At 61.3% G+C, this 20698-nt stretch overlaps 2 protein-coding genes across 3 annotated transcripts in view; one reads left to right on the forward strand and one right to left on the reverse strand.

Moving 5' to 3' along the window:
• Positions 1-214: 214 nt before the first annotated feature.
• On the forward strand, positions 215-5603 carry SNX33 (sorting nexin 33). 2 transcript variants are annotated; one of them, XM_049811470.1, is made up of 3 exons: positions 226-305; positions 767-2643; positions 4685-5603. In XM_049811470.1, the coding sequence occupies exons 2-3, from the start codon at positions 1206-1208 to the stop codon at positions 4936-4938; spliced, it is 1692 nt and encodes a 563-aa protein (XP_049667427.1). In that variant the 5' UTR covers positions 226-305; positions 767-1205; the 3' UTR covers positions 4939-5603. The 2 variants fall into 2 exon arrangements, with proteins under 2 accessions (XP_049667426.1, XP_049667427.1); XM_049811469.1 differs by having other exon boundaries at positions 215-2643.
• Positions 5604-14409: 8806 nt separating this feature from the next.
• The window catches only part of CSPG4 (chondroitin sulfate proteoglycan 4), a 29804-nt gene continuing 23515 nt past the window's right edge, over positions 14410-20698 (reverse strand). The window contains exons 6-10 of the mRNA XM_049811451.1: positions 19364-19562; positions 19028-19162; positions 18720-18874; positions 17642-17825; positions 14410-17237 (exon numbers count right to left, since the gene is read on the reverse strand). Coding sequence (XP_049667408.1) covers positions 15325-17237; positions 17642-17825; positions 18720-18874; positions 19028-19162; positions 19364-19562 — 2586 coding nt within the window. The 3' untranslated portion in view covers positions 14410-15324. The remainder of the gene's footprint in view (positions 17238-17641; positions 17826-18719; positions 18875-19027; positions 19163-19363; positions 19563-20698) is intronic.

Below are 20698 nucleotides of genomic sequence, written 5' to 3' on the forward strand. Positions count from 1 at the left end.
ACACGCGCGGGCAGGGACAAAACGGGACCACCACGGTGGGGCGGGGGGGATACCCGCCACCATTCCCGCTCAGGGAGCAGCCGGTACCGGCAGCCGTACCCCGTCCTTCCGCTTCCCCGGGCCGGCTGCCTGCAGAGGGCAGCGTGCGCCCTCGCCGTGCCGCTCGCCGACGCTCACCCCCCCCCCCCCCCCCCCCCCCCCCCGCCCCGTGCGTCACGGGAGGCCGGCGGCCACAGCCCCGCCGCCGGGCAGCAGCACCGACATCGCGCAGCGGCAGCGGGCGCCGATACCGGAACCGGGCGGCGGTACTGACAGCCCCCCCCCCCCTCCCCCGTCCTCTTTTTCCTCCTCCTCCTCCTCCTCTTCCTCCGGTCCCCCGGCTGTGCTCGGTTCCCGGGCTCCCCCTTCCTCCGCCGTCCCCACCGGCACCGGCGGGGGCCGGTCCCGGTCCCGGTCCCGGTCCCGATCCCGGTGGTGCCCTGCCCCTACGGAACCCCTTCCCCTCCATCCTGCAGGAGATTTGGGGGATTTCGGGGGAGGGGGAAAAAAACCCCAAAAACCCAAACCCCAAACAACCCAACCCCCAGACAACAACAAAAACAACAACAAAAAAAAAAACAAACCACCAAACGCCGGGAAAGTCGGCCTGGAAAGGAATTGCAAAATCCCCGGGCCGGGATCACGGGAGGTTGGGCTGGGGCTGAGGTCGGTTCCCGGCGCTTTCCGCAGCCGCCGGCCGGAGGAAACCGGGGTGTCTTATCCGCAGGAGCCCCCCGAGAACAGTCGCTTTGGATTTATTTCCTCGCTGGCAGCCGGATTCTTTCCTCCCGGAGACTGAAACCGCGGGATCAGCGTCCCAGCGAGATAAAACCTGCGTGGCCATGGCAGAGCCCGGTTCTCGGTCCGGCCGGGGGTTCCATCCCGTAGGAGCGAGGGAAATGCCGCTCGCTTGACCGGGGAATGTTGGTTTCAACCGGGGCCCTGGCATCGGGGGGGGCACTTGGACATACGGAACTTGTCGTCACCTCGTAAGGGATTTCTTCTCCACCTTTTTTTATTTGCCTGAGAAACCGACCAAGCCTTTTCCCACAGCGCGGGCCGGCCCCCGGCACCGATCGAGGTTGCGGTATCGCCGGGGGGGGGGTGGGTTTTTTTGAGGCTACGGGGATTGCGTTACACCCTGTCGCCCCTTCCTGGGACCGGCCATGGCGTTGAAAGCCAGAGCGCTTTACAACTTCCAGAGCGAAAACAAAGAGGAGATCAGCATCCAGGAGAACGAGGAGCTCGTCATCTTCAGCGAGAACTCCCTGGACGGGTGGTTACAGGGCCAAAACAGCCGCGGGGAGACCGGCCTCTTCCCTGCCTCCTACGTCGAAATCCTCCGCTCCCGCTCGGGCTCCAACTACACGGACTACTCCGGCAGCCCGGCCGGCTCCCCGGGACACGACTCCTTCTACACAACTCCCCCCAACCCCGGCATCTCCTACCAGGGCAGTTTTGAGGACGACGACGACGATGATTGGGACGACTGGGACGACACTTGCACGGTGGTGGAGGAGCCCCGGAGCGCGCCGGGCACCAACGGGCACCCTTCGCCCAGCCTGCAGTACCCGGCGGCGTATGGCCACCACCAGCACACCGGTTACCATCCCAAGCCGGCGCTGGAGAGGCAGGACAGCATGAGCTCCTCCAAGAGGGGCAGCGTGGTGGGGAGGAACCTCAACCGCTTCTCTTGCTTCGTCCGCTCGGGGGTGGAAGCCTTCATCCTGGGCGACGTGCCCCTGATGTCCAAGATCGCCGAGGCGTACTGCATCGAGATGGGCTCCAAAGGTCCCCAGTGGAGGGCGAACCCCCACCCCTTCATCTGCTCCGTGGAGGACCCGACCAAGCAAACCAAGTTCAAGGGCATCAAGAGCTACATCTCCTACAAGCTGACCCCCAGCAACATCAACTCGCCCGTCTACCGGCGGTACAAGCACTTTGACTGGCTCTACAACCGCCTCCTGCACAAGTTCACGGTCATCTCGGTGCCCCACCTGCCCGAGAAGCAGGCCACCGGGCGCTTTGAGGAGGACTTCATCGAGAAGCGCAAGCGGCGGCTGATCCTCTGGATGGACCATATGACCAGCCACCCCGTCCTCTCCCAGTACGAGGGCTTCCAGCACTTCCTCTGCTGCCGTGACGAGAAGCAGTGGAAGCTGGGCAAACGCCGGGCGGAGAAGGACGAGATGGTGGGCGCCAGCTTCCTCCTCACCATCCAGATCCCCACGGAGCACCAGGACCTGCAGGACGTGGAGGACCGCGTGGACGCCTTCAAGGCCTTCAGCAAGAAGATGGACGACAGCGTCCTGCAGCTGACCAACGTGGCCTCGGAGCTGGTGCGCAAGCACGTGGGGGGCTTCCGGAAGGAGTTCCAGAAGCTGGGCAATGCCTTCCAAGCCATCAGCCACTCCTTCCACATGGACCCCCCCTACAGCTCGGACGCCCTCAACAACGCCATCTCCCACACGGGCAAGACGTACGAGACTGTGGGGGAGATGTTTGCCGAGCAGCCCAAGAACGACCTGTTCCTCATGCTGGACACTCTCTCTTTGTACCAGGGGCTCCTCTCCAATTTCCCAGACATCATCCATCTCCAGAAAGGTAAGGGTGGCTTCTTCTCCCCTGGTGATGACCTCTCTGGCATGATGGCCCCACGTGGGTGGGAGCAGCATGGGGAGCAGGATGGGGGTGTAGGATGAGGATGGGGATGTAGGATGAGGATGGGGATGAGGATGGGGACCGTTGCCCGTGGCTTCCAGGGAGGCAGCGTGGTCCCTGCTGGCGTGGCTTCCCGGTCACCCCAGCCCGGGAGAGGCCGCTGGGGCTGTTGAGTCCAGGCTCAGGTTTTGCCTCAAGCGATGCTGTGGACTCCATAACTGCTGCCCAAAGTGCTGGCCGGGGGGGGACGGGACGGGGACGGGGGTCAGCGCAGACGTCGCTGCCCTGAGCGGGAGCTGGCACCATTGCCGTTGGCTCCGGGATGGCCTGCCCAGCACCTTGTGAAAGAGGGGCTGCGTCGCATCCCCACCCACCACCGCTTGTCCCTCCTCATCCTCCTCCCCCGGCCGAGGCAGCGGTTGGGTCGCCGGCGGGGATGGTTGGGCTTCCTCCCCCAGGGCTGGGACACGGCTGGGACACACACTGGACTTTCTGGGGACGACCAGGGTCAAACTCTTCCAGAGTACATCCCTACCCCTCTGAGCCCGGGGGGCGGGGGGGGTGGTTTTAGCACCCCCAGGGCATCAGGGCTCCCCACGTCCCCTTCGTCCCCTTGTGCTTTCAGGTCCCCTGGGTATTTTGGGGGGGTCGGGAAGGAGGAGAGGAGGCAAGAGGGGTCTGCTCTGCCCTTCCTGGGGAGGCAGGGCAGGGTGTCCCTTTGCACCCAGGCAGACGGGGAGCCGGGTGCGGGAGCGGGGCCAAAGTCCACACGCTCTTCCTGGTCCGGCTGCCCACAGCCCTCCAGCGGGGAGGGGATGCCTGCACCGGCGTCCCTGGGTTTTTCGGGGGCAGAGGGGGGTTGCCGTAGGCTGAAGCCAAGGTTGTCCTCATCCGAGCACCCCGAGGGTGTCCGTGCATCGCTCCGCATCCCTGGAGGAGGCTGGGAAGGCAAAGGGGGAAAGGGAGGGAGGATGCGATCCAGCCCTGGCCGCTTCCTCGCCTTTTCCCTCCCTGCGTTGTTTACCGCCGCGGGTGAAGAGGGGCTGGATCCCATCCGGAAGCGAGGCCGCGTGGGCAGAGCGGAAGGCAGGATTTGGCCTCCAACCTTTGCTTCTTCCTCCTCCTCCTCCTCTTCCTCCTCCTCCTCCTCCTCTCCACTGGGAGCGGGGCTGGTGCGGTGGGAGCACCGTAACCCCTGGGTCTGGTGCTCCCGGCAAGGGGCAGGGAGAGGGGAAAAAAAAAAAGCCCGGCGAGCTGCGGGCCAGATCCTGTTTTCGGGCAAAGAGCCTCTGTGCTAATGAGGGGGGAGGAATGCAGGGCTGGAGCCAGGCAGGATTCTTTTGAAACCGAGCTGTAAAAATAAATGGAAGGAGAAGGAAAAACTGGTGTCAGAGCACCAGCCGCCTCTGAGAGAGGGAGATGCTTTCCCAGCCGAGCTCCAGCCGGCACCATGCACCCTTCCCACACCCCGATTCACTGCTTCCTGGGCTGGCTTCTCCCAGGGCTGCTCCTGACCCCAATCCACGGGGTGACATCAAACATTTGCAGGGCAGGCGTGGCTGGGGTGCTCGGCTGCGATAACGCTGCCCCACGTTAGCTTTGCACCCCGAGCCTTGAGTCGCATCCCTCCAGCAGCCCAGAGCCCCAAACCTCCGGCTAAATGTGAGGCTGACCGCCCAGGGATGGGGCGGAAAAGGAGCTGGGGAGGTCAGAGTCCAGAGGGAAAAGGTTCTTGGTCTTTCCCTGCCTGGAGGAGAGGGATGAGGATTGATGGGCACAAGGAGATGACAGCCCGGGAGCACGCAGATCCCTCCCTTATTCACGCGGGGCAGCTCTGCACCTCTGGCCGTGGGGCCAGGCTGGTGCCTCGGCACGGAGGGCGAAGGGACCCACCAGCGCTGGCCGGGGATGCCTGTGCCAGGGGAAGGGGGACGGAGGGTCGTACGGATCCATCAGCCTCTCACCCTTCCCCCTGCCTCGCCAGGCGCCTTCGCGAAGGTGAAGGAGAGCCAGCGGATGAGCGATGAGGGCAGGATGGACCAGGAGGAGGCGGACGGGATCCGCAAGCGCTGCCGCGTGGTGGGCTTCGCCCTGCAAGCCGAGATGAACCACTTCCACGAGCGGCGCGTGGCTGACTTCAAGAGGATGATGCAGTCTTACTTAAAGCAGCAGATCGTCTTCTACCAGCGTGTCAGCCAGCAGCTGGAGAAGACATTACGCATGTACGACAACCTCTAACGCCTCCGCTTGCTGCCCTGCCGAAATCACGCACTTCTCTATCCACAGCCTTGCAGACCTCCTCTGTTTGTGACGGGCTGAGAACGAACGGGAACTCGTGACGCTAGTGACCAAATACCTTTGGGCTTTCTTCCCCCTTCCCGGGCGGGCAGGCTGCAGTCCTGCGGGGAAGGGCTTGGCCGTGGGCTGGCCATGCCACCTCTTTCCCTGGGGACCTCCCACCCTGCTGCGGGTCTGGCGGGGGCACAGGGGGGTCACAAGAGAGACGGACGTGGAGGTAACGGTGCAGATATCTCTGCCCAGTGATTTTTAGCTTTCTGAAAACCCATCCTCCTGGAGCAGAGAGATGGGTGCATCCCAGCCCGCTGGGAGAAGAAATCAAAGCGGTCGACATTTTGCACACTAAAAGCTTTTCTGATGGAAAAAAGAGAAGAAAAAAGATCTTTATTTGGAAGAGAACGATTTTTCTTTTTTGTCACGAGATATTTTCAATACTTTCCATTTTTTGCAAATGTTTCTGCAGCATTTTTACCGATCAGTTTTTAAATAGACGCACAGAGGCGAAGGGAAATGTCTTTCTCGAGCATGGCTGTTGACTGGGAAAAGGGAAAGAAAAAAAAAAAAGCCCCACAGCCTTTTCAATAAAATTGTCAGTAGAAAACCCACCCAACTCCTTCCCAGAGATGTCTGTGGAAAACGGAGCTGCTCCAGGATCCCGGGGAAGGCTCCGCATCCCAGCATCCCCCGGCTTCCAGCCAGCTTCCGAAAATCCCTGTGCTGTGGGCGGCGGGGGGCTGAGCACCGCAGCGGGGGGAACCCCCGCACCGGCCGCCCTCCTGCTCTCCAAACAACATGCCGAGGAGCAAATCCTGCCCCTCTTTGCCCTGCCCAGTGGGGCAGGACGCAGGGCAGCGTGCCGCTGCCTGGGGAGACAGCGGGGCTGGCACGGGGGCCTTGTTTTCGAAGGGAAATGACTGGGATAAATCACAGCGAGGAAAGTTAGGGCCGGCTTGGCGTGGCTCCAGGGTTAAAATTAGCCCCGGCATGCAGGCCAGCGGGGTATTGTTAAAATAACTGCGGCGCTGGGAATGCGACGGGCTGTGCTTCATCCTCCCGGAGCCCTCCCTGGCCCCAGCCCGCGGGGACGAACACACCGAAATACGGCCGGAGGCGTCGCGCAGCCTTCGTCCGGGCAGGACATGTTTCCTCCTGCATCCCGTGGCTGGGAAGGTCCCCTTCACCGTGGCCCCATCTCACTCTGGCCCCATCCCATCCTATCCCATCCCCATCCTATCCCAACCCCATCTTACCCCAGCCCACCCCAGCTCCTCCAGCGGCAGCAGCAGCCATGGGAATTAGGGCGGCTCAGCCCCGTGCTAACCCCGCAGGGGTTAACGCCTCATCCTGGCCCCGCTGGCCGTGCACTGGATGACCATGACCATGACCGCCGTTGCTTTGGCCCCATGTTGAGGCCAGATGCTGTGCGGAATGGCACGTCCCTTCACCACCCCCCCCAGCCCCGCTCCCGCCTGCTCTCCCTCGGGATGGAGCCTGCCACTGCCATCCCCAGGCGGGCAGCCAGCCTCCGGCACCGCAAGCAGCCTTTGGAGCCATGCCGGCATCCAGCTGCGGCATCCCGGCTCCTCCGGACCCAGCTTGGCAGGGGGGATATCCTGCCTGGGGTCCCCCATCGCAGCATGGTCCCTGGGATGTCCCGGAGATAGATTTTGGAGGGTCTGGGTGTGGGTGGGGGACAAGGACCTGGAAGGGTGGGAGAGCCGATAGCAGTGCCGGGAGGATGCGTGCAGCCCGGGCAAAGGAGTTAATCCTCCTTGGAGCCACCCTGGGAAACGTTTGCAGATTTGGGCCCCAAACCCAGGCCGGTCACACCCTCGGTGAAGGCTGAACGCCGCAAAGAGCTGCCTCTGCTCACAGGGTGTGCGACCGGCGAGGGGAGATGTCCCAGTGCCCTGGGAGCTCATCCTGCGCTCCAGCATCCTGGCATGGGGATGGGGACAGGACAGGGTCCTTTGTGGGCTGCGTGCACCCCCTCTGAAGGCTGTGCCTCAGTTTCTCCACGGGTGGACCTGTGCTTTCTGCGGTCCTTCAGCACCCGCAAAGGTCTCCCTGCCCCACCGGTCACCCCCCTGCATACCCCCATGTCCGGACCACGTTCCCAGGGCTGGCTCGGCACGGCAAACCCATCGGTCGGGAGAACCTGCTTCCCATTAATATTCCTGCCTCTTCCCTCCGCTGCCTGGCTGGGGCCCTCCCTGCCCACAGGCAGGCGTTTTGGGGTCTGCCTTGGCCGGGCAGGGGTGCTGGAGCATCCTCCTGCTGCCCCCCGTCCCTCCGACGACCTTCTGCAAAAGCACTTGAGGTTTGGAGGATGGAACCAGCTCCAAGCATCCCAGGGGCTGCCCTGGTGCTCCCGCCGCTGGGTGGGCACCCCAGGGGCAGGGTGGCGGTGGGGAGGGGGGCTGGGGGTGCACACAATGCTCCCTGTGTCCCAATGGTTTCAGTCGCTGCCCTTATCCAGGACACAGGCTGTTCCCTGCTCCCGCTCAGGGTCACGGCAAGAAAAAAAAAACACCCGGGGCACGCAGGGCCAAGAGGAAATGCCGGGAACACGGGGCAGGTCTGCTCCCTCCTCCCGCTTCCCAAGGCTGCTCTTGCGTGGGAAAGCCAAGGCCGAGGCACTGCCGCGAGTCCCGCCGGCATGACAGCCGGGTGGGGAGGTGGCAGTGGCGGTGGCGGCCAGTGCATCCTCCCCAGCGAGCACCGAAGCCGGCACGGGAGAGCCCGTCGCTGCTGCTTCTCCGGCGGGCAACTTCCAGGAGCTCTTGTCTTGCTTCTTCCCTTTGAGCCTCTCCCCGCTATGGAAGGAAAATCTGGCATCCTTGGTTTGACCGCTGGGAGACCGGGGTTTATATGCAGGCCAGGCCAGCAAGCAGTAGGGACAACCTATATCCAACCGGTGGGATGCTGCGGCGTGGGAGGATCTCCGATCTCCTCCCGGGTGCAGAAGCAGCCAGGGTCCTGCCGGGACCAGCCGCTGGGGATGTGCTGGGTGCCTCCTGCCCCGGCAGCTGGAACAAGCGGAGCTGCTGATCGGTGGCTCGTCAGCCGCACGGATACCCCCACCGGCCCCAAGCACTCAACAATTCGGGATCAAACACCAAAGCAGCCCAGCGACCTGACCCGGCTCCTCCTTATGGCAAAGGGGATCGTGGGGTGCAGCTCCCAGCAGGGCGGCCGGGCAAGATCAAGCCTGCCGGGCACGCTGCGCTGCCGACGCGCTTAGGAAGCGTGTTGGATCGACAGGGCTGCCAACGGGGAGCAAAGTCACGCCTGCTCGTCGGGGCCGGCAGCAGCTCTGGGGCTGCGCGTGCAGGGGGATGGAGCCCGGTGGGATTTTGCTTGCCCCAACCCAGCCAGACCCATCCCCACCGCGTTGGGAGGTGGAGGAGCGTGCGCCGGCGTGGAGGAGCGAGACCAGGCAGATCCGCGCATGGGAGAGCACTGGCGCGGGGCGTCAACGAACCGGGGGGGGTGGAGGGAGACAGCTCAGACAGCTCAAATCTTTTAATGGCTGCACTTCTCAAATATTTCTGGTGACCCTGACTCGTCTCCTCCAGGCAAGGCAACGAGCACCAGCTGGTTCCACTGGCTGTGGCTATAAATGCTCCCTCCTTCTCTCAGCCCAGGGCAATTGTGTGTGTGTTTGGGGGGTGGTGGTCAGCAGTGCCTGGGCCAGGGGAATAAGCTGGGAACCACATTTAATTGCAGCTGGGATTTGCCAGCTCCCCTCCTCCTCCTCCTTCCCCTGCTGCTGAGCTCTGCTGCTCTGCGAAGGGCTGGTTCCTCCTTAGCCAGAGCCAGGGCGATGCTCAGGGCAGACCCTGTCCCAGCTCTCTGTGCCAGGATGGATAATCCCTCCTCTCCGGTCCCCGGGAAGGCGCAGAGCCCAGGGAGGTAGGTCGTGCACTGCCAGCAAGCTGCGTCTCTGGGTGTGGTGTTTTTGCAGAAGGAGCGGAGAGACTAGGCTCTGGGATGTGGTTGTCCCTCTGTCATTGTCTGTCTGCCTTGGGGTTGCTGGGTGTGGAAACAGGATCGGCTCAATCTGGCTTGGATTTAAATCAGCAGCCGGGCTGGAGAGCCACGGCTGGCAGCAGCAGCCTGGGGCTTGCTTTCTGGTGTCCAGATCCTCACGTCTCCGTTATTTCCTCTGCTTGCCGGGGCCTGGTGGGCAAGGTGGTGGGGAGATGCCAAACTCCTGGGGACAGCCCTGTCCCTGAAGAGGCTTGTCCTGACCTCCTGCGAGGGTGACGTGCCTGCAGCCTGCTCTTCACCCCCCCCTCAGGCTCTGTCCTGTCCTGTCCTGCTGGGCTTGCTGCCAGCCGAGCCTGTTCTGCAGGCTGCGGGCATGGCCCGCTGAAATCAGGCAGGAACGTAGCAGGGAGGGAGGGCTGCGGGCATCCCAGGGTGCTGGGCTCGGCTCGGAGCCGAGCGGAGGTTCTGAGCCTCGTCACCCTGAGCAGCAGCTAGCCCGAGGTCTGGCTCTGAGTTTTCCAGGTGGGGCAGCTCCGAGGATGGACCTGGTCACCCCTGGTCAGGTCCTTCACCTGCCTTGGGAGGAATAGTGTCCTCCTGCCCTCCCAGGTAGGGTCTCCTGGAGACCTTTTCTCATCGCCTGACATCAGGGAATGTGCCCGCCACGGAGAGCCCAGTGTGCTCTTTCTGGCTCCCAGAAAAATCCAGAGCATCTCCTGGGGCTGGTGAGAGCTGCCAGGGAGGTTTTGGGATGGGGACAGGGAGGCAGGAGCCCTGAGACCATGCTTTGCCTCCCCAAAATGCGGGAGGGGAGCTGCCTGCATGAGCTCAGGGGGTTCAAGTGCTTGATGTGCCTCTGCCCCCAGGAGCAATGGGGACAATGTTGTCACGAGGTCCTGCAGCCTGTGGTGGTCCACAGCAGTGGAGGAGTTTGGAGGCTGGGGACATGATGCTTAGGTGAGTCCCAGTCTCACGTGCAAGGCTTGGATGTGCTGGCCCGAAGCCTGACTGGAAATGAAGTCCCTCGTTTGTTGAACCCCCGCATTTGCATGGGTTAAGTTTTTGGGGAGGGTTTCAAAGCCAAATGATGCTATCTGCCCTGCCTGGATGCTGAAAGAAACCATTTGGCCTATTATTTGTTTGCATTTGAATAGGTGCCTGGAAACTGGTTCATGTCACCAGAGCTGTGACAGACTCTCCATCCCCACCTGCGAGCCTGGGCGTCTCTGGCTCCTGCCAAGTGCTGGCCCTCCCTGAGCTCCTATCACGATGCTGGTATCGTTATTAACCCAGGAGAGGCGTCGGATCCAGCCTGCCGCAAATGCAATACCTGGGAGACCGCCGTGAGGTTATGGTCCCCTTCCTGAGGCAGTTATGTCGGGAGAAGCTTTGCCTTGCCGCAGTGCTTGGACTCCTGGCCAGCCCAGGACAGGGGGGACGTTGGGTAACTCAAGAGGAGGTTTTCTGAGGAAATGGCAGGGGAAAATTGCTTTTACTCCCTTCTCCTTGCTGCTTCCATCATTTAAATGTGTCCCTTCCCTGCTGCCCGCCTGGGGACCAGCGGGGCTGCCTTCTCCCTGAGCCACGCACCAGCGCTGCTCCTCCTGCCTTGGCTGATCTGAGCTTAAATCAGGATGCTAACCCCAGTGCTGGGCTGAAATCCCGGCAGGGCTGCAGGGACTTCCCAACGGATCCAGCCCAGGCTGCATCCTGTTCTGGGATCCAGCTGCGGGGGCTTCCCAGCGGAGGAGGAGAAACTCCCTGCTTCTGGGGCTTACAGAAAGCAAGGGTGACTTCTTAATCATGAACAAAATAGAAGTGAAACTCATTGGCATTTTTGCTACTTGCGAGCCCCGCTGTGACTGCCTGGGTAATCTGGTGGTCGGGCACCGAGATGCTTTTACCCATGTGGTCACCTCGGCGTATCTGGAGGGACACCAGCGATCGAGTCCTCCTTGCACCTCCTGGGTGGCTCTATTTGGCGACATCCTTGCTTTTGACATGCCCCTTCCTACCATTTAGGAGGTGGTGGCAGGTATGGTCTGTCATCTCCATCCTGCTACACCTCTGTGAATCACTGCAACTCACTCGCTGTCCTTTGTCTCTGTATCTGGGTGGCTTCTGGCTCCTGCCCTGCTTTCTGCCACCCTATGTTTTCCCTTTGTGACTTGAGGCTTTGCTTTAGCCTGGCTGTGGGCTGGCTCTCCTCTTGGCCTGCCTTTTATTCCCTGACCCAGGCGTCCTCAGAAGCTGCATGTAAATGTATGGGGGTCTTGATGGCCTGTTGATCCAGGTGCCCTCAGCACCTTCTTAGAGTCCCTCTTCTGCCTTTCCTGCTGTTCCCACACCTGATGTCCCCACTCCACCCCAACCCCGCATTTCTCCGAACTCACAGGCTGGGCACAGCCATGCCTCCCTGGCACCAGGAGCAGGGATACCTCCCTCCTGGGCAGCACCCACCTGTGACACCCTCTCCCACAGCCAGACTGGGGAAGACCTGCACCCTGCCATGGGTGCAGGTTCCCTGCCTGCAGCTCAGGGTTGGGGTGAGCTGGGGGCTTGGCTGGTGGTGCTGCAGAAGAAATGGCTCCAGCCGTGTCCTGGGACAGGGGTCCATGGGGACAGCCACATTGCTCTGGGTGGCTTTTCTTGCTTTAAAACTGTGGATAGAAGGCAGAGGATGGACATGGGTGCGAGACACCCAGGGTGCGCCCAGCCTGGGGAAACGCCAGCGGCTGTAGGTGTGGGAGGAGGTAGGGAAGTGCTGTGGGTGAGACCTGGCATCGGCTCCCTGGGAATAGGGCAGGCGAGTTCATGGGCATGGCTGGCGCTTGTCAGCCAGCTGTGCACATCTGGCCCACCTCGTGGGGCAACAGCACACCTGTAAGCATCTCGCTCAAAGAGCTGCAGTCAACAGCTCGATGTCTGAGCAGAGACCAGTGATGAGTGGCATTCCTCAGGGGTCGGTATTGGGACCAGCACTGTTTAATGGCTTTGTCGGGGATGCGGACAGTGGGATTGAGCGTACCCTCAGCAAGTTTGCTGATGACACCAAGCTGTGTGGTGTGGTCCATGCGCTGGAGGAAAGGATTGCCATCCAGAGGGACCTGGACAGGCTCAAGAGGTGGGCCTGTGTGAGCCTCATGAAGGTTCCTCAACAAGGCCAACTGCAAGGTCCTGCACATGGGTTGGGGCAACCCCAAGCACAAATACAAGCTGGGCGATGAGTGAATTGAGAGCAGCCCTGAGGAGAAGGACTTGGGGGGCGTTGGTTGATGAGAAGCTCAGCGTGACCCAGCAGTGTGCGCTTGCAGCCCAGAAAGCCAACCGTATCCTGGGCTGCATCAAGAGAAGCCTGACCAGCAGGTTGAGGGAGGTGATTCTGCCCCTCTACTGCGCTCTCGTGAGACCCCACTTGGAGTACTGTGTTCAGCTCTGGAGTCCTCAACACGGGAAAGACATGGACCTGTTTGAGTCCAAAGGAGGGCCACGAAGATGATCTGAAGGCTGGAGCACGTCTCCTATAAGACAGGCTGAGGGAGTTGGGGTTGTTCAGCCTGGAGAAGAAGAGAAGGCTCTAGGGAGACCTTAGAGCAGCCTGCCAGTACCTAAAGGGGGCCTGCAGGAAAGCTGGAGAGGGACTTTTTACAAGGGCATGTAGTGAAAGGACAAGGGGTAACAGCTTTTAAAATGCAACAGGGTAGACGTAGACTAGATGTAAGGAAGAAGTTCTTCGCTGTGAGGGTGGTGAGGCACTGGAACAGGCTGCCCAGGGAGGTTGTGGATGCCCCATCCCTGGAAGCGTTCGAGGCCAGGTTGGATGGGGCTTTGAGCAACCTGGTCTGGTGGAAAGTGTCCCTGCCCACAGCAGGGGAGTTGGAACTAGACGGTCTTTAAGGTCCCTTCCAACCCAAACCGTTCTATGATCTTCCCTAAACCTCTGCAAGCTTTATAACCAGCTCAGCAGGGAAGGGTGCAGCCCAGCTCCTGTCATCCCCAAAACCTCCTGGATCAGAGTGGTTCTGGCCCAAACTGGGGTGAGAAGGGGGGGCACACCTCTGTGCGAGCAGGCAGCTTTGGTGCTGTGCCCCGGCCGGGTGCAGAGCCCACGGGGCTCTGGGGAAGGCAGAGATGCTGTGCTGGCTCCTGATGCAGGGAAGCCAAAGGGCCTGGCCAGGAAACTTTTGAGCTTGTTTGGGCTGTGTTTTGTCTGTTCTGCAGCCAGGCAGGAGCCCAGCTGGACCCTCAGCCCTTCCCTGGGTGGGTGGCAGTGGGCAGCGCTGGGGCTGGGCCTGATCCTGTCCCAGCCATCCTGCTGCAAACCCCAAATAACCCATGCGGAGCCACCAGCTTTTTTGGGATTTAAACCTTGCCAGCAGCGCTTGGCCCTGGAGAGCCACGATCCGTACTGGTGTTTTCCAGGTTACTGACTGTCCTCCCGTGACCTCAGGAAGTGGAAGTTTCCCAGCAGCAGGAATACAACCACAAGCTTTAAAAATAACCTGCTTCGCTTTCAATGCTCCTTACAAAATAGGCCATGTTCCTTCTATTTAATCCCTGGGCACGAGGCGAAAATCATTCGACAGGAAAACACGGCGGATGCCACCGGCTTCCCTGCAAACCTCCATCCCTAGTGTGTGTGGGGGGGCAGGGTACGTACTTAGCGAAGATAATAAATGTTCTTGCTCGAATACGATGGGGACGCTCCGCAGGGAGAGATTGTCCCAGCCTTTTGGGAGCAGCACTGCCCTGGCAAGCTCTGAGCCGTGGCATGGGCAGCCTGGTCACGCTCTCCCCGTTTTACAGTGGGGAGAGGATGCGGTTTGTCTCTGAGCAGAAGGAAACATCACTTTTTCCCCCTCTGGATGGGGCAGGAGGAGGGTTTTGGAGGTGGGGAGGCTGTCTCTGCCATGCCCCGTCTCACCTGCGCCGTGGGGCAGGTTGGGGCTGGGGGACACGGGGCTGCCCGCCTGCACCTCGATGGCTGTGGGTGCCCAGCGGGATGTGCAGCCAGCTAGAGCGGGGTAGGTGTGATTTACCGCTCGGCAAGCGTTTGGCACCATAAAGGCAGCCAGGAAAACTGTTGGCACAATCCAAGCAAACGGCCCTGCTCTGCTGCAGCCTTGGAGCGGGACCGTCCCGGGGTGCTGGCTTGGGGAGGGACTGTGGGATGGATTTTATCCTGGGTTAGGAGGATGCAAACGTGAAACATCCCCCGTAGTCCCTGGGGGGTCTCGCTTCAGCTTCCCATCGGTGGTGTGAGAGTGGGATGTGCCCTGTGATGAGCTTCCCAGCTGTAGCAATGCAGGGTATTATTGTTGGGTCCCATCCTGAGCCCAGCGCTCAGTTTTTCCTCTGCTCTTCCTCAGACAATTTCTATTTAAGTTTTTAGGACTCCGGGCTGGGGAAAATTTGAGCAAGAGCCCAGAATTTGGTCCATTACCTCCAAATGTCACTCGGCAGCTTGCTGGGCTTAAAACAGGCCTGGCAAGGGAGACAGCTTACGAAAACCGTGATGCACCTCGGAAAAGGCACTTTATTCTGTTTACTTCTGCCGTACTGGAGTATACAGTGGAAAACCGTGCTGGCTCCGGTTCCCCGCTCTCCTCTCCGGTTTCGCGCTGCCCAGGTGAGCGCCTGCCGTCCCTCCCCGCTGAGGGCATCCTACCTGTTGTGCAATCCCCCTGGGGCTCGGTGCAATCTGCTTTATGAAACATACAGCAAGCACGCAGAGAAAGAGCGAGGCGGGTTTTTTTCCAAGTGGGTGGGGACTCCTTAAATTCCCCTGGCATTGGCCGCAGAATTTTTTCCGAGCCTCTGCTCCAGTGTCTCAGCCCGCCTAGCCCTGGGGGATTTGGGCAGCTTCATCCCCAGCCTGACTCAGCGCAAGCCGCTCCTCATCCTCCCTCTTGTGCCAAGAGCTGGGGCAAACACCCCCGTGGCGGTCGATGCTGCCCGTGGAGGAGCCACCGCCGGACCTGACTGGGTGGCTCGGTGGGGACCGGTGCCGTCAGGTCCTCTCCAGCACTGTGGCCACCATCGGGTGGCCCAAATGAGCACCCAAAGTCAGTGTTCCCCGGGGATGCTCAGGCATTTCGCCTGCCCCCGCTTGCTTATGCAGTGTTCCCCCTCCCCTGCCCAAAGCCACCTGGAGATTTGGGGGTCCTGGGTGGGCTGGACCAGCAGCCCCCGTATCCCCAGGGCCCTCCTGCATCTGTGGGATGCCAGCTCCCAGGAGAGGAGGAGGAGGAGAGCAGAGGAGGAGAGGTGGCCGGCGGTGCTCTGGGAGGGTCCGGACCCCCAGGCGGTCTCGTGCCCCCGCGCCTGAGCCCTTCACACCCAGTACTGGTTGTTTTTCAAGGGGGGGTTGGAAGTCCGGCAGTACTGGAGGAGCTCAGGGTCCGGCGGCGCCCCAGGACCGGTGCCGTGGGGCGGGGGACCCGTGCCCTTGCCCTCCAGGGTGTTGACAGTCGTTAGGGGGATGCCTTGGTTGGGGTCTGTCCTCCGGAAGGTCTCCTGGTCCGGCACAGCCCCGTTCTTGGCCTTGGAGGATGGGGTGCCCTGGACGTGGTGCTTCCCTGTCTTGTTGCGCTTGTGCAGGTAGAAGAGCAGGGGCAAGATGAGAGCCAGCAGGAGGAAGATGAGGCAGATGGGGATGATGATGCTGAACATGTTGGCCTCGACGAAGCTGAGGAAGGAGCCCCCTTCCGCAGGGCTGGGGCTGGTGGTGGCACCGGGGCCTGGCCAGGTGGTGGGGGACATCCCCAGCTCGCTGGCATTGGGGCTGCTCCGTGCCGTGCCCTGGGAGCGGGGCACCAGGGGCGAGGGTGCCAGGGGAGCCGTGAGCAGGGTGACGCCGTAGGCTTTCGAGGCGTTGTAGGGCTCAATGCTGTACCCCAGGGATGCCAGAGCTGGGGGCACGCCGGCGGCTGCCAGCTCAAAGACGAAGCTGTCACTCTGCAGGGGCTGCTCAGTCTCGGCAGCATCTGGCACCTCTAGCCCGACCAGCCCTTGCTCCAGCTCACTCTGGCTGAAGGTCTCGATCGGGGTGGTGGGTTGTCCCGGGTCCCTGGAGACCCTCACGAGGCGGCTGCCACGGGGCGCCCTGCGGATCTTGAAGACTGGGATGCTCTTGGTGCGGTTGGCCAGCTCGCTGGCATCGAGGATGCTGGTGTCCAGGAGGGCTGTGGTGCCCCTGGGCCACGCGCTGCCCGTCTGAGCCTTCACCAAGGCGCGGACGGTCACGTTCACCACCCCGGTCCTGTTGGCTGCCAGTGACGTGGCAAGGAACTGGAAGCTGTCCTCAGGAGAGGTGAGGTCGGTGAAGGTGAACATCACCTCCCCGCGGTCCAGCTGCTTCTGCGAGAAGCTCTGTGCCGGCTTTTGGTTGACCTGCACTTGGCCAAACCGTGGGTCCCTGGTGATCCTGTACAGGGCATTGCCCGCCCCAAGCTGTGCAGCTCCCAGGAGGTGATGGTGGGACACAGAGGCCCTGTTCAGGTCCTGGGGCACCTCCAGCAGCGCCGGGCTGGCAGCGGTGCTCGTTGCGGGCAGCACCTCGACCTCCAGTGAAGTCAAAGTGGGCGGGTGGTGGCCATCAGAGAGGCTCAGGGCTAAGGACCCTGGAGCACGGCTCCCAGCGGCAACAAACACCACGTGGCCTGCGTTGACATCTGCTTGGGTGAAGTGGTTGATGGGCTCCCGTGGCTTGTGGGCTTTGGCCACGTGGCCAGCGAGGGGTGTCTGGAGGACGCTGTACACCATCTCCTCTGGGGAACCTGAGGGGTCTGCCACATCCAGGTATTCCTGGGACAAGGTCACCACGGAGCCTGGTGGAACCCGCAACACTTCTTGCCGCCTCACCACCTGCGGTGGCTTTCTGCCGCTGCTGGTCACTGTTATATTGAAAGCTTCAGAGATGACCACCCCTTCCTGCGGAGGATAGATGGACTGCTGCACCCGGGGCCGGAGCCAAGCCTTAAATCTGAAACGGTCTTCAGAGATGCCGTCTCCACCGTGGGCATACACCAGGCGTCCTGTGGCCAGGTCTGACTGCAGGAAGAATGGCCGTGACCGCTCCAGGGGCACACCAGCCAGCAAGAGCTGCCCATGAGCCGGCAGCCCTGTCACCAGGAAGACAACCTCATGTGCAGCCCTCTCGGAGACCGGGATTTGGCTTAGGAGGTTGGAAGCATCCAGCACCGAGGTGCCGATCTCAGCCCGTTGAGCCCTTGCAAGCTGGAGGCCTGGGGGCGAAAAGGAAAAACCCAAAAGTCTGTCATCCCTAGGAATAGCTGGAATCTGCTGGAGAGGAGAGCAGACCCAAGCGAGAGGAAGATATAGCAGAAAAAGGAGGATTGCAAAGAAATGGAAAGGGATGAGAAGGCAACTGGGACGTATTAGTTTGGTAAGATGATGGAGGAAGGAATTGCACAGGGAGCCAGCAAAAGGACGGATGCAATTTTAGACATTGCTTGATATGGTATCAATGCTTGTGGTTGGGTGGCCATGGGGAATTGCACTGTGGTGTCTTCTTTAGCCAAACAAGCCCTTCTGAAGTTTGCACAATTCTCCCAAACGGGGGGGGGGGGGGCCTTGTGCAAACTTCAGGAGGGCTTGTTTGTCCCTTAATTCTCCCTTCTTTCTTTACCTGCATTTCTCCATAGCTGAGTTGAGCGCTGGGGACACCTGGCCTCGAAGGAGATCAGCACGAGGAGGATGAAGGAATCTGAGATGGTTGTGGGAGCGACCACACGGAAGCGGATGGCATCTTGGGCCAGCCAGAAGGGCTTCTCTGGCATCTTGTGCTGGTAGAAAACTAACCCGCTATCCACCTAAAAATAACAATAATAAAAAAACCCCTCAGTGAGCTCTGCTAAATGGCAAAAGAAATACCCAGAGTGGGTGATACCCTGTGGGAGACGGGTGCATCTGTCTTATCTCTGGTGTGATGGGCACTGTAGCACCAGGGGCGATCCCTGGTGATGCTGTGCTAGAGCCAACGTGCGCTCCCTTGGCTCTTATCTCGGCTCCAGAAAGGAGCAGCCAAGCCCTACTTGGGTAAGAAATGGGGATCGTCACCAGCCATGGCATGGTAGCCACCATCGAGAGCTCCCGCTGCCTCTCTGCTGGGATGTTTCTGCCCAGCACTTGGGAAAGCTGAAGCTCAGAAGAGGGGCTGAGCTTGCTCAGCATCCTCCAAGAGCTGGGCCAGGCTTCCTCCAAGGGTGAGCACAGCACGGAGGAGCTTGCAGGTTGGGCAAACCTGTGTGCTTCTGAGCGATGGCTAGAAGTAAGCCCTTTGCCATGCTCTGCAAAAGCCTGGTCCTGTGGGAGAAGGGCGGTAGCAAGGCTTTGCTCGCAGCAGGGGTGAAAGCATTGCGCTTGGCTCTTGCCTTAGGCAGCAGCCAGGATGGCTGGGTCTGCAGCAGGGAGGTAACCTAAGAAGAGGAGATTATAACTCCCTGAGCCTCCCCCAGCACTAAATCCAAGGCTGGTGGCCGTGGTAAAGCCGGCGCTGGGGTGGCAGCTCTTAATCCCTCTCAGCAGCCGATGGCAGAGCAGGGAAAGTCGTGGCGCGGCTGCAGCCTTGTTCTGCCTCCCGCCAGGGATCGGGCGCCTCTGCCCGCGGTGGCGGCAGGGTCGGGCTGGGACCCCTGACCTGCAGCGGAGGGTGATGGAGGGCTGTGCCTTGGGCTTCTGAGGGGCTGGAGGAGGTGAAAGCTCACCTGGGCTTGGGTGAAGTTCCTGATTTCCTCCCCCCGGGAGGTGCTCAGCCTGCCCAGGCGCGGGGCTTGCTCGATGCTGTAGTACAGAGCGGTGGAGCCGGCAGGGCTGTTGCTCACTGCCTGCAGGTTCTGGCTGGTGATGGGCTGCAGGGCACCTGGAAAACACATCCAGCACGTGTTTCAACCCGTCGCCTCGCCGCCTGTCTGTAGGCTCTGCCACGGGCAGCGCTCGGGGAGGGGGTGCTGGAGGGGTCCAAGGGCCCTGCTTGCCGTTGAACTGGAAGGATGGGGAACGTGCCTGTACCCACCTGGGCAGACGGTGAGGCTCTGCTTCTTGGCCAGGCTGATGAGGGGCTCTTTCTGAGCCCTGATGAGGAAGAAGTGCCCAGGAGACAGATTCTCACCATCCCACAGGTCGAAGGCGAAGCCCCCGTCCAGGGGCCCTGCGGAAAGCACAGAGCTGGGCATTTACAAGGGGCAGGGGAGCTGCAGCCCCCCGTTAACACAGCACGGTTTGGACCGGGGTGCTGTGCGATGGGATTAGCATCCGCCTTGGTGGCACAGTGCTCCCCTCCGGCGGTGTCCCCTCCCTCGGGCCAGGGGTGACGCCGGTGGGGGGCCGGGGCACCTCAGCCCTGCCCTACCTTGGTGCACGAAGAGGACGAGGCCGTCGTTTATCTGGGCCTGGGTGAACCGGCGGACCTCGGCGCCGGGCGCCGACCTCAGCACAACCTTCCCGTTGGCCGGGGGCTGGATGGAGTAGGTCACCTCCTCCGCCGGGGAGTCCTCGTCCTCAGCGCTCAGGACGTGGGGGCCGATGGCAGCTGTGGCACCTTCCCGCAGCTGGGGGACAAGGAGAGGCTGTAATCCCCTTGGGATGTCCCCAGCACTTCTCCCCTCTTCCCCAGCCTGCTCCGGACCCCGTCCCGGCTCAGACTGCTTCGGTGGGTGTCTGAGCGTGTTCCAGCCCAACAAGGGTGCCTTGTTCCGCACGCTGGGTGATGCCTCCATCATCTGGCCTCTTCCCAGCCCTGCGTCATCCTGCACTGTCGCCGTGTTTGCTGGCACGTGCCGCGCTGCCGGGTCAGCGCGTGTGCGCGGTGTGCGCGGGACAGAGGTGAGGGCTCGCCCCTCTGTGCCTCAGTTTCCCCAAGTGGTGTAAGTGGAAGAAGGCACGGTGCTGGCGCAGCTCGTGGGGCTGGGGCAGAGGCTGTGCCTTTGATGCATCTCCCCCCCGTTGCTCCACAGGGGAAGGGCTTTTTGTGGGGTCCCTGAGCCCTGAACTCGGGGTCTGTTGCGATAAGACAAGGGATAATGGTTTTAAACTAAAAGAGGGTAGATTCAGACTAGATACAGGGAAGAAATTTTTTACGATGAGCGTGGTGAAACACTGGCACAGGTTGCCCGGAGAGGTGGTAGATGCCCCATCCCTGGAAACATTCAAGGTCAGGCTGGACGGGGCTCTGAGCATCCTGATCTAGTTGAAGATGTCCCTGCTTACTGCCAGGGGGGTTGACCTTTAAACATCCCTTCCAACACAAACTATTCTATGATTCTATGAACTCGCTCTCCGAGCTGTTGCTGTGTACGTGATGACCGCAGCCCCGTCTCTTCCTGGCTGGCTGTTTCTCTTAGCTCCCGCTCCCGGCAAAGCACCCGTCCCACCGCCCTCTCGCAAGGCTGCAGCGAGGCCACGAGCTGTCCCAGCAAATCATCCAGGAATGACAAGTATGTGGCCGAGCTCAGGGCCACAGTGAAGCTTCTCAGGGCTGCTTCCCCCGCTGGCCAGCAGTGCCCACCCACCCTGAGGGATGCTGCCTCCCCAAAAACCTGGCATCACCCCTCTCCACCTGGAGGCACCGATTTTCCCTGCTCCTAATCCTGTGCCATATCTCAGTCTTGGCAGACCACGGGGATGAATCCTGCCCTGCCGGACAGGTTCTGCCCACGCACCCCAGAGCTGCCTTTCGCCCTCAGGA

The sequence above is a fragment of the Accipiter gentilis genome, chromosome 10, assembly GCF_929443795.1.
Source record: "Accipiter gentilis chromosome 10, bAccGen1.1, whole genome shotgun sequence".
NCBI lineage: Eukaryota > Metazoa > Chordata > Aves > Accipitriformes > Accipitridae > Astur > Astur gentilis.